General features: G+C 38.7%; 1 protein-coding gene across 18 annotated transcripts in view; it reads right to left on the bottom strand.

Moving 5' to 3' along the window:
- SVIL (supervillin) overlaps positions 1 to 15,660 on the bottom strand; it is a 130,239-nt gene that overhangs the window by 30,813 nt on the left and 83,766 nt on the right. For 8 of the 18 annotated variants that reach the window (XM_017741492.1, XM_017741482.1, XM_017741486.1 and 5 more), the window contains 10 exons: positions 14,683 to 15,570; positions 14,180 to 14,350; positions 13,518 to 13,552; positions 12,392 to 12,453; positions 11,881 to 12,020; positions 11,027 to 11,122; positions 9,529 to 9,781; positions 8,019 to 8,042; positions 6,541 to 7,012; positions 4,753 to 4,972 (listed from right to left, as the gene is read on the bottom strand). In XM_017741492.1, the coding sequence (XP_017596981.1) occupies positions 4,753 to 4,972; positions 6,541 to 7,012; positions 8,019 to 8,042; positions 9,529 to 9,781; positions 11,027 to 11,122; positions 11,881 to 12,020; positions 12,392 to 12,453; positions 13,518 to 13,552; positions 14,180 to 14,350; positions 14,683 to 15,570 (2,361 nt within the window). Of the gene's footprint in view, positions 1 to 4,752; positions 4,973 to 6,456; positions 7,013 to 8,018; positions 8,043 to 9,528; positions 9,782 to 11,026; positions 11,123 to 11,880; positions 12,021 to 12,391; positions 12,454 to 13,517; positions 13,553 to 14,179; positions 14,351 to 14,682; positions 15,571 to 15,660 lie in introns of all 18 variants that reach the window. The other 10 variants (XM_017741485.1, XM_017741497.1, XM_017741489.1 and 7 more) reach the window with 7 other exon arrangements.

Below are 15,660 nucleotides of genomic sequence, written 5' to 3'. Positions count from 1 at the left end.
AGCAGGCACACACCAATTATGTCTCATCAGGCACATCAAAGGACAGCTCTGCAGTTACTGCTTTCACTACAACTCCAGGGGCTGAGGTTACTTATCAGACTCCCTGGGATCACTTAGCCCAGGCATTGCTGTGACACAAATCAGCAGCACCAATGCACTAATAACTTGGTGCTAACTACCCTACAGTTGTGAAATTTATCAGCAAGACTCAACTTGTTTAAAGGAGGTCTTATATGTAAAGTGTGGATTACCATTCATTTCAGTAAGTGGGATCTTTTCAAAGCGCTGTTTCCTAATCTTGAGCAAAATTCTGACTATAGCACAAAGGGACACTGACTGGCTTCAGTGGGGAAAACATGTAGATTCACTTTGCTAGAATTGTCCATACAAACCCTGAGGTGACTAGTTTTGGGGATAGGGAAAGTCAGTCAGGAACAGGAGGTCTATACAGGCATGATGATCTTCAGTTCACCTTCTTCAGAAATGAATATTTGTATGAGTTTTCTGCCCTTCAAAAATCACTCTTAGTAATCCATAAAATGTGTATCTGCAGCACCTATGCAAGCAGTTGCATTGATCTACTAAATAATTTTTATTTTAGTTGAATTAAGTCTTACTACATACCTTTCTCAAATCTACAGCATTTCAGTAAGAATTATACAAAACCCTTAACCCTATTAATATTTGAACAGGTTCAGTAGTTAAACCTACTCTGACCACAAGATACGGAAATTATTTTTCAGACAAGTGATTACTGTCACCCTCACAGCAAGTCTTGTCTGAAAACTCTGAGGAGAAGGAAAGGGTAGAACCAAAGAGGTCTAGCCAGAAGCCAAGTTTCAGGCAGCTGCTTCTTGCCAAAATCAAGGGGGTGCAACCATGCTACTGACCTATTTGGGGATGATCAATTGGGCCTAAGGCAGTCATTTGAGAAAAACTAAGAATGCAGAAAACAGTAAATCTACAGAATACAATGGCAGTAAGAATGTTAGTATTCAAGAAAGCAGTTATTTCCTCTCTTCCTGCCCAGGCAGGCAGTGCTGGCAGGCTTCACATTGCCTGGTTGCTTCATACCTCACAGCACGGGATGAGTAGGGGTGAGAAGGACTCACAATAAGGAGCTGAGGTCATGGTCATTGTTTCCAGAAAGGACACAAGATTTCACTGCCCAGAACTAATCTTCTGGAGTGCATCCATGCATGTGTGAAACTGTGGAGGAGACCAAGATGGGACTGAATTGCCACCATGCAATGAATTATCTTCAGTAGCTATGTTCTCTCAAGTCAGTTTTGCTTAGAAATGATCTGTGATAATTGAAGCTGGAAGGCATATTGGTCAGCTTTGGTCCAAGTTGGGTTTGTTTTTAAAATTGTCTACAGCTGCTCAGCATAGCAGGCAGGGGAAAAAAGTTGGGGTTTTTTTTAAGCTAACATTACTGCAGGGTATTTGCCCTAGACCTTTGACCCAAACAGCCTGCTTGATCACGGAGAGAAAAATCTGTAACTCTGAGAATACTTCTGTGTCTTTGGAGACTTTGTTTTCTTCTCTGCCATAAGGATGGATTCATACCAGCCCTCCGATCTTCACTGGTATGTGCAATGGAACAACTCACTCCTACAAGTGAGAACACACATTTGTCTGTTTTGAGCAATGAAATCACCACTTTAAAGAAATATGTATGCTCTTTATGCCAATAAAAACTTCACTGCTGGGTAAAACCTAAAGCCACGCATTTCTTTCGGACAATGGAAGTGGCAATAAAGTCAGACTTCCCTGACTCAGCAACAATTTTATGGAGGACACCCTTTTGTATGAATAAAGATGCAAGAACTACTGAACTGGTTCCTAAAAGCAAGCCCACCAGCTCAGCAGTAGACAGCAGTTGATTCATTGGAAAGTCTTAGAAAATAAGGCAAATATTAGGTCTAACCCTTAGATTTGTTTAAGGTCTGCTGCTTACTAGTTTCATTGCATACCTCTAGTTTTCGGCTTTTATAAATAATGAATAATCATTCAGTAATCACTTTTACAGTTTAGTCATACTGCTTTTGCCTCTAAAAGTTCCTTTTCCAATCTGAAGAAAATAAGTTTTACTCTTTTCTTGAAAGAAAAAAGCTTTTAGTATGTTTGCCCATCTTTGACAGCTTGCTCTGCATCCTTCTTTCACTTGCTACTGAGATCAGTGACATCAAGATAGAATGAGCCTCACCCCAGAGGTGTCAGGGTGGCCTCAAGGCAAAAGCTTTCAGAGCTGAAGGCTAAATGCTGGGTAGTGAATACTAAAGGGGAACAGAAACAAGATCTGAACAATGGTTTTGCTTAAACAAAGAGAGTTGCATGAAAGGCCTTGGTAAAAATCCTGGCAAAAAATGTCCAAAATGGCACATCTTTCTTCTGTGGCAGGATTTTAGTATCTTAGCTGCTGGTCTTCTCCTTGAGATAGAATAAACTGGACACAGGCTTGGTTTTCATGTGTACTCCATTGGCTGCACTTGACCAGTTCTGTTTTAGATAAACCACAAATCCTGGAGGGCAATATGAAATACAGAACTACAGAAAGGAAGCTGACTGTTAAAAGAGTGCATAGCTTCAATACAGTGGGGACCAGACTGCATAAGAAAGTATTGCTCAGGAATTCATACATCAAAAAAAGGTTGAAAACTAAGTTTAGGCTAGATTTTTCCTGAGAAGGCGAGAATGATGGTAAGACATTCACCAGAAATTAATCATCTGTAGCTTTTTTAAATGGTGATCATGGCATGCACCTGACTTCTACAGCAGAGCGGACAGGATGGCCTTTGGTCTCCATAAATGCACAAGGAGAGGAGAAGAAAGTATAGGTGTCTTTCCTCCTTAAAAAATCATGATTTTCATTCTTCCATATAATATAGGTAATTCTGAAAATACCAGCCACACACTCACTCTACAAGGATAATATTAGTTCAGTAAAGCAAGTCTTTGTGGAAAATCACTTTCATCCAGACCAGAATTCATGCATCCTGCCCAAATACAAATTGCATGTGTGGAAAAGTTGTTCTTCCATAAGGTGAAAGAATGTCTGACACAGCCAGAAAAATCCACTGGATGGGAAGATGAAGTTAGTGAATGTAAAAGGGAAAAAAAAAATCAAAGTGTAATAGTTAATCTTTAGCAGAAATGTTCTTTGATGTTTATGAATACTTGGCACTGACTACAGCCAAGCAAAAGAAACTTACTGGTTGCAGTCTTTTAATTCTGGGACAAGAAGTAGACTACTCTGGTATTTTGGAAGGCTAAAACATTTTGATAGCAGCTCAGTCATTTACAGATGTTTGTGGAATCAGGGTATACAAATTCCTGACAAGACAGCAGTTATTTTCTTTTGTCAGCTCTGGGACTGAGTAGACAGTCTTGGAGTCCTAACAAAAATCATTCCTGATTTGTGTGACTGACAGGCTTCAGTTCCTCATCAGACCAACTCAGCTGAGGCATTAAAGTTAGGACTGAAACAGCTGCTAAAACTTGGATCTTCCCTTCCCTCCTACCTCTTTCTCCCCACCAGGATCAGGGATGGTAGATCATTTATCGCCTATAAACCAGAAGTTACTGGTCTTAAACCTTATCTGCCAAGACAATTTACATTTACAGGAGGGGGATGGGGAAGGGATGAAAGTTGCTTTAAACAAAACAACAGGAAACTGAAAAAGGTAAGTACATCCTTCAGAAGGGCACTAAGACTGCACAGCTACTGCAGCTGCCCCTGCACCACCTTGTGTAAGGGGGATGACAGGGAGTGGGAATGCTCTATTGATAAGAATAACTCACGTGCCTCCTAGAAACACACGCATTTAAGAAGCAAACTTTGGAATCATGTTTAAAAGAAAAAAAAAGGTTCAGAATGCCTAATATCACACTCCCCTCAGAAAGTGAGGGAATACTTTTACACAATGAAAGTTTAATCAGGCAGCTATTTTCATTTATTGATTTTGCTTTCACTGCAGAAAAACTGAAGTAAAAATAGGCCAAATAATCGTAATTCTACTCACTGGACTGCTACCAGTTTGGGACTGAGTTTATACTCCTAAGGTTGTAACTAAATTACAAAAACTTTTACAAGTACTACAGCAGCTATTGGCACTTCAACCCTGAACTCATACTCTCTGCACAAGTGCAGGACTTAACGTTTTGTTTCAGATCAGAATGATCTTGGGTTGGAAAAAGTATTTCTAGTACTCCAATAAACCTGTCCAACTTACTATCCTTTTAAAATCCCTACAGTAAGTTCTGAGAAGTGGCAACCATGAAGTAGGGGGGGCAAGATCGTCCCTATTTGTGACTTCCTCTACTCAGCTTATTTAAGGAACTCCTGTAGACCAACAAAAAATGGTTACTAAAATAAACCAGAATCCCATTATACCTGTTGTAACTGAAAGCAGAATCTGGAGAAGTATATTGAGTATATGAGTATAAAGGTAATTAGAACATGTATTTTTTACAACTTTAATTTTCTGAAATACTCATTGATTATTCAGGTGGCTCTTTCAAAATCAGGTTATTATGTTCTCTTGAATGGTAATTCTCATTCACCATCATCTGCTTTATAAGCATGTCAGGCAGATTAGCTGCATGTTTCTACTGTTAGTAACAATAAAGCCTAATAATCACTACTTAGCTTTTTCAGAAACAGTTTTAAAGCTTCTTTTTATACCATCATCGATATAATAACTGTATTTATAGGGATCACTAAAAAAAAAGAAGGAGAAATTTAAGTACCTTTCCTTAATTGACATAGTTTTGCTGGAATTATCAAGGACATCCTCAGCTGTTTGTGCTTTGCTCTCTCCCATGGAAAACATCTCACAGGAATTCTTATAAAATTTGCCTTCCAATTGTTCAGAGAGCTCCTGCAGTCTACAGGATGCTGCAGCTGCAGTTTGTGAAACTGTCCTCATGGCTGATGTGCTGGTGAGTTCAGAAGAAGGCTCAGCATGGTCTGCCATTCAAAAGAGAAGTGCTGAATTAGTTCTATTCTCAAAGACACTTTACATTGCTAACACTGAAGAAGCAAATCTGTGTTTTAAACATTCACATCATACACTATTCTAACAGGGAAAAACTTCAGGCTGAGCTAGAGTACAAAGATTAGTTGTGCAGTATTACTTGCTGCTGGGACTAGCCATTTGACTGATGTTCACATGAAGCCACAGAATATCATGTTCAATACACAATTCTGAACTTCACATGGAAGAGGCACAAACTGCTGCTCCCATCATCACAGCAACAGGAAAACAGACAGATGAAAGTGACAGGGAACAAAGAGCAGGGGAAGAGAAGCAGACAAAATTTAAACAAGAAATTTACTATTTGGTAAAGCAGTTTAATGCTTGAATAGCATCCTAGGAAGACATTTAATAGCTTAATAGAGGTATTATTTTCTAGGGGTGTGTTGGGGGCTTTTGGGTTTGTTTTTTCAAGCAGCAATTAAACCACAGGAAAAACTGCCTTGATGAAAGATAAATGCACCATTACAGATATCCTTAAAGAAATATAAGCGATTTTCATTTTTATTTTTGAAATTTTATAAACACAACACCCCTCTGATACATGACTGCTCCTATTACATCCCAGTCTCCATCTCCTCTGCAGTCATCAAAGCCCAATTAGATAGAATGGATACTGCTTTAGAGGAATACAGGCAGAACTGTACCTTCCTCTCTATGCCTGTGTGAAGACCATTAAATTCAGAATAAATTAACTTCACAGGATGAACACAAAAATGCTTTTATTGCTACAGGGTACTGTGATCCTGTTACCCATCAAAATAAAACAGAAAAGTAATACAACATCTGTCTTGGGGGGACTTCTAATTCAATAGAATAGAAGGACTTTTGCAATGACCAAATTCACTGTTTATTTCCAAAGTACTTTATTTAAAGATAGGCAAGTTTATTTATTAAGTTTAAATTATGCTGTGCATATAAAAATGTAATTGCTCTGAGAATTTATTGGTTTTTATTTCATCACCACATTAAGGAGAAAATAATATTAGTTTTGCAAAATTAATTATCTGAAAATTATCCACTACTAGTTATGTATGCACATACGTAGGTAATTCAGAACTATGTATGCACAACAAGGCAAAAATTAAGGGCAGATAACTGACCCAGAGCAGCAAGTTTAGTTTGTTCAGAATTTTGGAGAGCAGGGGCAAGGGCAAAAAAAGGAGAGAATAAATCTTAGCTTCAGCATATAATACCACTTCTTTCAAAGGAAATAAATCTGAATAAAACTGAGCCATCTTTAAAGACTGAAAAAATTGAAAGAATAAAAAATACAATATATTTGTAAAACTTAATACTTCCCAGATATTTCTCTACTTCTAAGCAGTGTTAGAAAAAGAAAACATAACCATCCTTGATAAAGCTTGAAGCACCATTTGCTGAATGAGACCACACCAACAGCAAGTAATTACCACACCTCTTTGCCAAGTCTTGCTTTTCATAACACTTTTCGAATCCATCTTTTCTTCAAAGGACTGGCCTTTTTTGACTTCCCATTTACCTTGCATGCCAGTATCAATTTCCTTCTGTTCAAGAGGCTGAAAAAGTGCTTGTGAACTAAACAGCTCCAAGCTGCCCTTCCTCAGGAAGCTGTATGCTGTCTCTTTATGGTGGCCTCCTGTTTTTTCAGGAACAGGATGTGTGGTTTCTTCCTCAAAGGAGCTGTACTTTTTAATTTCATTAGCTTCATGCGCTAGAAACCTCTTTCTTTCTTCTTCATGTTTCTTTGATGCTCTTCTGCTTTCTAGTCCTTCCACTGAGGGATGCCACTGTTCTGACTTCTGAGTGCGTTTTCCTGATGAGTCCAAGTTTTCTGCTGCAGGGTGGAACCTCGTGGCAGCACTCACACTTCCATCAGTCCCTGGCTTCCCGGGCAGGTCCCCGTACAGTGGAGCAAGGGCAGAGGCCATCGCTGAAATCGATGTTGCAACTGCAGTTGACAGGGGAGCGATCTTTCCACTTTCATTTTGTACCTACGAAGAAAAAAAAATGAAAAAACAAACCCAAAAAACCCAAATAGGACTTACAAGCTCTGAAATTATCAATTCCAAAAACCAGTCAAATCCCATTCAAAGGTATGTTTTCATGTAAATATTGTACTCTATCACTATAGACTAGAAACAGATAAGGAAAACAACAATGCCCCTGTAATTTGTCTGCAGATGGGTTATTCCACCAAAGGTAAAAACAACTGCACGTGAACAGCAACATCTTTAGTAACAAGGGGTATGTGGGGAACATGCAACACGCTGTGTCAGGGCTCAGGACCTGCAGCGTTGGGGGAAGGCATTAGTTCAGCTTCCAGAAGCTGGATGACATGCGATGTGCCCACCAGGCTCATCAACTCTGCATCTCAGCAGGACACATCAGCTTTGGCACAGCTCTGCAGCTCCCAGCCCTGGTGCCCGCTCAGCGCCAGGGAGAGACTGTTCCGTGCTGTCCTAACCCAGGGCAGACATTCCTGATGCTCCTGCCACACAAATCACCTTCACACAGGACTTTTTCAAATATAAACATTGCCTGTCATGAGCAAAGTATTTGAGCCTAAGAAGCATATTAAAAATATTTCCAAATTTGTTTTGCCAGTCCCCACGGTGGAACAGTTATCTTTTCTACTCTTCTAAAATAATAATTTTGTAAAATTTTCCTAGATACAGTTAAGATGCTTTTTTTTTTTCTGAAATGCAGAGCTTTCCTTCTCCAAAGGAGACAAAGGCTATGAAAGAGAGTGACAAATACGCCTCATACACATCTGGAGAGGGTTTTTTTTTGATGTTTTCTTAAACTGCAGAGCTAGTGAACAGTGTGCAAAAGAATAGACAAGATCACACCAGTAGGAGGAAATCAGCTCAGAACTTAAAATGCGCATGCAGGTTCCATAAAACTTCGACAACACAGTCATTCATTAAACAAACTGGAAAGCAGAGCAAAGACTATGTTAGCCCAAAGATTCTAAAGCAAGATTAAGAAAATAGTTACCAGTTTATTTTTTTTCCATTGCATCTATCAGAATTAGAAATTTAGAGGAGATTAGAAAAGTGAATTCCGTTTTAATGACAAGATATTTACATTTTCAAATGTGCATTTTGGGAATATAACCTCTAGTTATCTATTTTGATAGCTCTCTTTTGGTTCTTCCCAGAAAAACCATACCTGCATCTCAAAAGCCCCCAATACTCCAAATGAACAGTTCACTATGGAAAGTCTTTTTGAAGATACACTCCCATTGAGCTTGTTTCAGAGTCAACTCTGATTTCATTTGCTAGGTTCAGAAAGAGATGACACAACATGCTTCCTCTGATTTTCCTTGCTTGAAAAGCGTGTTTGCTCTCGAAGTCTCACAAAGTAATGCGATTGTCACTTCTTCCCCATCTGCTTCAGCCCTTTTCTGTTCATAACCTTCCCGGCCCCCAAACAAGTTAGTGACACAATCATTAAAGAGGCCAGGCTGTGACAGTGATTGGCACATGGAAAGTGAATGGAAAAAGGACTATGTAAGGTCTGGAAATCTTGCTTAAATAAATCTGTCAAGCATTTATTATTACTTCGTGTGTAAGTGAAGTAGGCATAAAGTACAATTATAATCTGTAGAGCTTTGCACCAATATATTTAGAGAAACCCTGCTTTCTCACTGTTCTGTTACTATAAAATACATAAAATGTATAATCATGAAAGAAATACATAGAAAGAAAAGGGTAGGAACTTTCTAACACTCAAATTTATCCAAACCCCTAGAAATATGACATGCATAGGAGTTGTGCTTCACTGTTAAAGTGATTTCTTTTAAAGCTGTAATGCGAAGGGACTGCTGCTTCTGCTATTGTGAACAGCTCTAAAAGACCACTTTGGGGCCACCTCATGCTCAGGCTTCACTAAAAAGGCATTCCTTTGCAGTTCCAATTAGATGAAGTATTCCAGAACAGGAAGCCAAATTTCACTGCACACATTAAATAATTTCTCTTTGACTTCCTGAATTTCAAAAGTATTTCTGCTTTTAGGGAAAAAAAATACAGATAAAAATCAATGCCTCCTCCCAGAGGAAAATGACAGAATATGTCCTAACTAATAACAGAAATATATTGTGCTTTCAGGAAAGAGCCTGAAAATTGCACATGACAAAGCTTCAAAATTTGCTGAAAATACACCTAAAGCAAAATGATGCATGTCAGTTTTTACCTCTTTGATCAGGAATTTACTTTTAGAAGACCTGTAATACTCTAGTGGAAATGACAGACACTGTGAAAGGTACAACTTGCACCAGGCAGGAAGTCGATATACTCATGAATTACTTAAAAAAAGAAGAAAACCATACCAAAAAATTTGAACGCTTTAGGGAATGTTGTTCCTCAATGTCAGAAGGCTGCTTCCTCACAAACTTTCTCCTCTGTGTGTAGCTCAGAGCAAAGGAAAGGCCAGCCTTTATGGTATCTTACACTGAAGCTGTTTTCTCCAATAAAAAGAAATGCAGAACAGTTATGATGGCACTTACCTGCTCAACCTCTCCAAGAGTGACTGGCTGGGTCTGGTAACGAGCATTCATTCTCCTGTGCCTCATATCTCCCCGATTCCTTGTGGAGATGGCCCTGGACACTGGCTGAGACAGTTTGTTAAACAAAGCCATCTTTTCTGCCAAGCTTAAGGTGGAAGAATCTGGTTCCTCAGACTGATCTTGCCCCATCGCCTCTTTGGCTGCTCTTATCTCCTCTTTAGCTAAAATTTTTTGGTGTGCTGATGCCTGCAAGCTGAAGAAGCAGAACTGGAAATTAGTTTTGAAGAAGCCATTGTGCAGCTTTAAAATCTCAACCTGATAGAAGCAGAAGATCTGCACGTGAAGCACAATAGCCAATGTAATATAGCAGCCTGAGTGGGTATGCAGTGGTTCAACATTGGCATGATGAATTCTAATTTGACAGCTGAAGATTTAAAAAAAAGTTACATTTTCATTCATGAATTCATTTGATTAGGACACAATGTTTTTTTAAAAGGGAATTCAAGATTGAAGAGAGATTTTACAGACAATCTCTTTATACAGAGTACAGAGCTATGGAGAGACATTTAGGATGCCTGCTGTAGAACATACACAGGTCCTACAGTACAATTTATATAAAGCTCAATTTTTTTGAAAGCAATTTGTGGACCACATATGATAAAGACATTTAAAAGACAGACTTAAACTCCAAGTTAGTGCTGCTTTTAAGTTAGAATAAATTGCAATGCCTCTTATAATCTGAAGTGGAACAGAATTCAGACTGTCTTTTGTTTTGAATTATCTGGGATAAATCAACAACAAAAAATAGTTTTGAAACACAGTCCATTGATTTTGAAGATTGTTTGACCAATGCTGAAGGCAGACATATTAATTCATAAAAGCTGTAACTGCATTTGTCTCTACAATAATGTATTTTATTCACCTTTACAATAAAAGATTTTATTGTTCAACTTCTTCCACATTTACGGAATTAGTAGTATTCTCTAATTATTCTTTTTTCTGTCATGGTCTCCGCTAAAATTCTTTCATTCAGAACGAGCAAACAGTATTCTGCAACTTTCCTATAGGTGGTGCAATTTCTTATATTTCCTTTAATTTTGCAAGCTAAAAAAATATATATGTAGAGACAGACAAAGGACATGTACTCCTTGTGAAATCAAGCACTCAGCTGCGCTATTTTCATCTTAGGATGATACTACCATACAAAAAAAATTACAAGAGCAAAGAGGGTTCTGCTAGGTTTGCTCACATGCAAATTAATTTCTTTCACAAGAAGAATATGCTTCTACAATAGGTAAGTGTGGTTAGAAGGGTCCTGACAAAAAAAAAAGCTGCATTGCTTTATCATGCAAACATAAATGAAGTTGACGAATGTTTTAAATATTCTTGAAACAAGTATTGACTTGACACATTGAAAAGGCATTCAAGGCTTTAAAGATGCATCTGCTATTGAGGAATCTTGTGCTCCATGTAACATGCATGTTTACCCCCCCAGTACCTGGTAGGTTGTACAGTGCTCTTAACTACAGTGGGACTAGGTACTCTTGTCACTACTGTGTGGGTATTCACAGAACGTGAAGCAGGGGTAGTTTCACTTTAAAGAATTGCCAAGGAGGGAAAATTCACAGGGAGAGAGAAGAAAAAAGCATTAAGAAAAGCAATACATTAAGTGTTAACTACAGAAAAGACCAAACCAAACCAAAACAGAAAAAAAAAACCAAACAGCAATGATTTTCAATTAACTGAGTTATCTGCTGTAACATTTGCAAAATAATTCCAAATACTTTGAAAGAACTAAAATCCTAGAGGACCAAACAGGCTGTCTCTTGAAGTTATTCATAACCCATAAAGTAAGCTACCTTTCAGCTGACCATTAGGTGAACATTCATTCACCTTTGTTTAATTTCCCCCCAAAATTATTTTCCCTTTTTCAGGAAAATGTCATGTTATATGAGCAGAGTGCAAGAAAAGCATTTCCAAAAAGCACCTTTGAGATTTCAGAGCATAAAAGGTTTTCCCCAATACATACACACTCCATAAGAAATCGTGCAGATTTCCCTCAGCACAAACTATCCTTTTCATTTGAGTTATGAAACAATGCTATGATTAATCTCATTTACCTAATCCACAGGTTCCTAAACTTCCTGCCAAATTACAGTTCATACAAGTTAGGCTTTACTAGTCCCTCTACATTTAAAAATTAATTCCAATATAGCTTTCCCTGTGGCTCTCAAGGCCTTTAGCAATAAATGTTTTCCTTGCTACAAAGTTATAAGCACCACAGATATGGAGCTCATTCCCAGATTTGAAAGCAGCAGCTGGAGTTAGAGCCAACACATGCACAAGACTTACGTCGCTGCGATGACCACCTCCTCACTGGTAATGGGCTGTGTGTGAGACCTGTCCTGCAAACGCCGCAGCCTTCTCTCCACTGCCGAACTTCTTGAAGGTGGTTTGGGAATATTTTTCATTTCCAATGATTTTTCCATTTCCTAAGAGGACATATGTCATAATTAAAACTACGGAAGAAAAGTTCTGAAGCAATACTTTCTTCTTAGCTTTCCTGAATGTAGAGCAGTGAAGTTCCCAAATGCCCACCTCTGAATTAGAACCAGATGCAATTTCACAGTATGCACCACAGAGTTAAAACTAACTACACACTTCTCTCTAAATGACATTCTTAAAGAAGGCTTTAGAGCAACAGGTCTACTGTGTAGGTAGGGAATGAAGCAAAAACCAAAATTTATGTAGCTTGGACTTGGTTAACTGCATTATAGTTCATTCTAATGCAATTTGGGTTCCTTCAGCATCTTGTATATGAAATGTTTAATTCAGCTTTCTATTTAGAAAATGTAATACTCACTCTAAAAAGCAGTCTCTTTGCAGCTACGCTTAGTTTGGCTCGATCATCCAATTTTTCTTCATCTACACAAAGGGAGAAAAAAAGGAGGCTGAACATAATGAATCAAGCTCATATTAAGAGTAATGTTTTTTTTAAAATGAATGATTACAAATCAGCAAATAAGCTGGCTGTTCCTCACATTTAACAAAAAACTTACTGTGAACCCAGTTGTGTAAACTTGACTTGTTTTTACATGTATTGCATCAAATGAAAATTCTTGACATGATTTGCAAACAAAAGACTTGTCTTCAGGACAGTTCAAGTCCTTTCAAGCTATCAAAACAACCTTTTATGAATAATCAAACTTATTGCATCAGTCTATGAAAACACATGAACTAAGAAAATAAGGACTGTCTTAAGGGTCAATGAACAGTATTGAACATCTATTTTCTACTAGCTGACCATTCTGATTACCACCTTTTGTCCCCATTTCTCAGAGGCTAAATTGGTATCCTCAGGAGCTGAAATCAGCATCCTCCAGATCCAAGAGCCAGCATCCCAGAGCTGCAAGGAATATCAGCTTTCAAATAGCATAAGGCATTAAATCTAAATATAGCTACTCATGAGATTACCTACTTAATTTGTGCCAGGCTTGCCAAGGGTGACATGTGGGAAAGAGAAGCAAGATGGCAGACTGAATCCTGTAATTTAATAACCTGAATTTTGCAACTTCCTTAGCCAAAAACAAGTTAGCAACATCAGTTTCACATTATACTAAAGGCTTTTTTTAAATTATAAGTCCTAGACCAGTGATTAAAACTGATCAATGATTAATTTTTTTCCCAACAACTAGCTTATTTATTGTCTAAATAAGGAAAAAACCCAACCCCAACTATATTGAAAAGTTTCAAGCCATTCTCCGCTTGACTCCCATTTGAAGTTTGGTATCCACAGACAGACTTTTGGACTTAAATGAGTTTGAAATCAAGTCTGTAGTAGATATGGCCCAAGGAAAAGGGGTACTTCAACTGTATCATAGGTAAAGATACTTTCAAGTGGATTTTGTTTGCATCACCAAACAGTTTTTCAGTTGAAACAAAATAAAACATATTAGATCCCATTTCTTCCTTAGAAAACAGTAACATACCGTCAGCAGCTGGTATTTCTGCACACAAAATTGACCTAGTGAAAAATTATCAAACAGAAAAAAGTTAGCTGGAAAGAAGACATCAAAAATGAAATTCAAATTCAATCTGAAGTAGCAGGACCTCAAAGTCTTAAGAGTGGGAGAATTTATCTGTTTTTCAGGTTTCAGCAGTGTCCACTTAGGAACATCCTTTAATAAAGCATAAAGGCAAGCAATTGCAGCCAAACTTAAATACAGTAAAGGAAAATTCTTTCTAGTTCATCTTGCAGAAAATAAAAGTTTAAGATTTGCTACCAGCTCTTTTAACATAAAATAGGTAGCTTTGGTGGTTTACAAAGAGAGTAAATGATAAAGCAAATTAGATGGAAAGGAGACCCTTTATATAAAACCAAAAGCATTTAACATTAGAACCAGACAGCTACAGTACTTTAGCATGATTCATTGTTCACTATTTCAAATGGGAGGAATTTGCAACAGATTTGTTTTGTTGGGGGGTGTTTGGGGTTTCATTTTATAAGAAACTATAATAAATACTTGATTGTTTTTAAAGAGAAACAATAACCTTGCAAAATGTTTATGCTAATACATGAACAAATCTTTTCACAAGCTTGTTAATAATCTACCTGCACCAGAATGCTACACAGAGCTACATACATGCCTACCTATCTGTCTCCTTTCGTTCTGCTGATGTTATAGGTTGAGTTTTAAATCTCTCAGAAGTCTTTCTATTTTCACCAGGAGTAAAATAGCGCCTCGCCTTTCGTGGCCCTCTTTCACGGTCCCCATTGGCAGACACAGTACTACCTGCTGTTGACATCTCAAACCGAGATTCACTTTCAAATCGCACGATAGAGAGCGCATAGGAAAGAAAATAGGAGAGAGAAGTAAAGCATAGATGTAAGCATCTCAACAACTCCCCAGAGATCACTCTGCATGCTCCTCCGGTACCATGCGCAGACGAACACATTCCAGCTACCCCACATCACAACCTGCACTAGCAAGCAGAAGCACAAAAGCGGGATTCAAACCATCTCAGCCTCCAGTACACACTGGTGAGAGCTAAGCTGTGTGCTTTAAGTGCCGAACAACAACTGCTGTTGAGTGGGTGTAATTTTGCCAAGGACGTGCAAGTTTCACACGAAAATACGAGTGAAATGTCACCTACAGTTCTGTTTTCTTGTTGGCATTAGCAGTCTCCAGAAAGACATTACGGAGCTGGGCAACAGAGACTTTTGTGTCAACCATGCCAATCTCACCATTTGGTGGATTTGCTTCCATGCTCTCCTTACTTTTAAAAGCTTCTAGCTTAGAAGTCACAGTATAGTCAGACATGGAGCGAGTCAGGACCTTATGCTTTGTTGTTGACACTTTCCAAACAGGAGCCTTTGCCTTGTCAGGCTGCAGTACAGATCCGCTCTGTATGTACATAACAGCTTCACTCCTTTCTATGTTCTCAGGGGTCTTAAACTGCTGCTCGGGGGCCTGCCTCTTATTGCATTCCAGCTCTCTCTGAACTTCTGAGTTAACTTTTGGCTTGCTTGCAAAGGAGGAGCTCCCCACAGAGGTCTCCAATTCTCCTCCTCCAAAGAGGCCTTCATGGTTCTTCCCTTGCTTGCGAATCTCAGATGGCAGAATTGGTCTTCTGCCTTTGGAAGCCTGTTCACCCTCCAAGGAATCTTCTTCACCAGGTTTTGCTCCATAACCAGGTGCTTCTTTCTTTTCACTCTCTGATGCAGAGGCTGCTGAGGATTTTGTTACGAGGCTTACACTGTCTGGTGGGAGGAGGCTGCCAGCAGAGGCGTTTGCTGGTTCTTCTGCTGCCATCAGCTGAGCTGTGTGAGCAATGCCAGCAGGCTGAATATAGCCATGGATTGGTTGGCGGAGGGAACTGACAGGCTGATTTATGACCCTATCAAAGGCAGACGTTTCTGTCTGAAGAGGTATGTAGTGGGCTGGCACTGGATGGGATTTTCTCTGAGATACTGTGTCTGTGGCAAGTTCAGGGCTTCCACGAGCACTTTCCTCTTTCACCAATTTCTCTCTAACTTTTACTCTTTAAGAAAGAAAAAGGATTAAAGCTGTGAACAGCAATACCCAATCTGGAAAGGAACACAGACACCTACTGTGGGTACAGAAAGCAACA

The sequence above is a fragment of the Corvus brachyrhynchos genome, unplaced genomic scaffold (genome assembly GCF_000691975.1).
Source record: "Corvus brachyrhynchos isolate BGI_N302 unplaced genomic scaffold, ASM69197v1 scaffold167, whole genome shotgun sequence".
Lineage (NCBI taxonomy): Eukaryota > Metazoa > Chordata > Aves > Passeriformes > Corvidae > Corvus > Corvus brachyrhynchos.
Note: the sequence above shows the minus strand (reverse complement) of the source record. Positions and strands in the feature narration are given on the sequence as shown.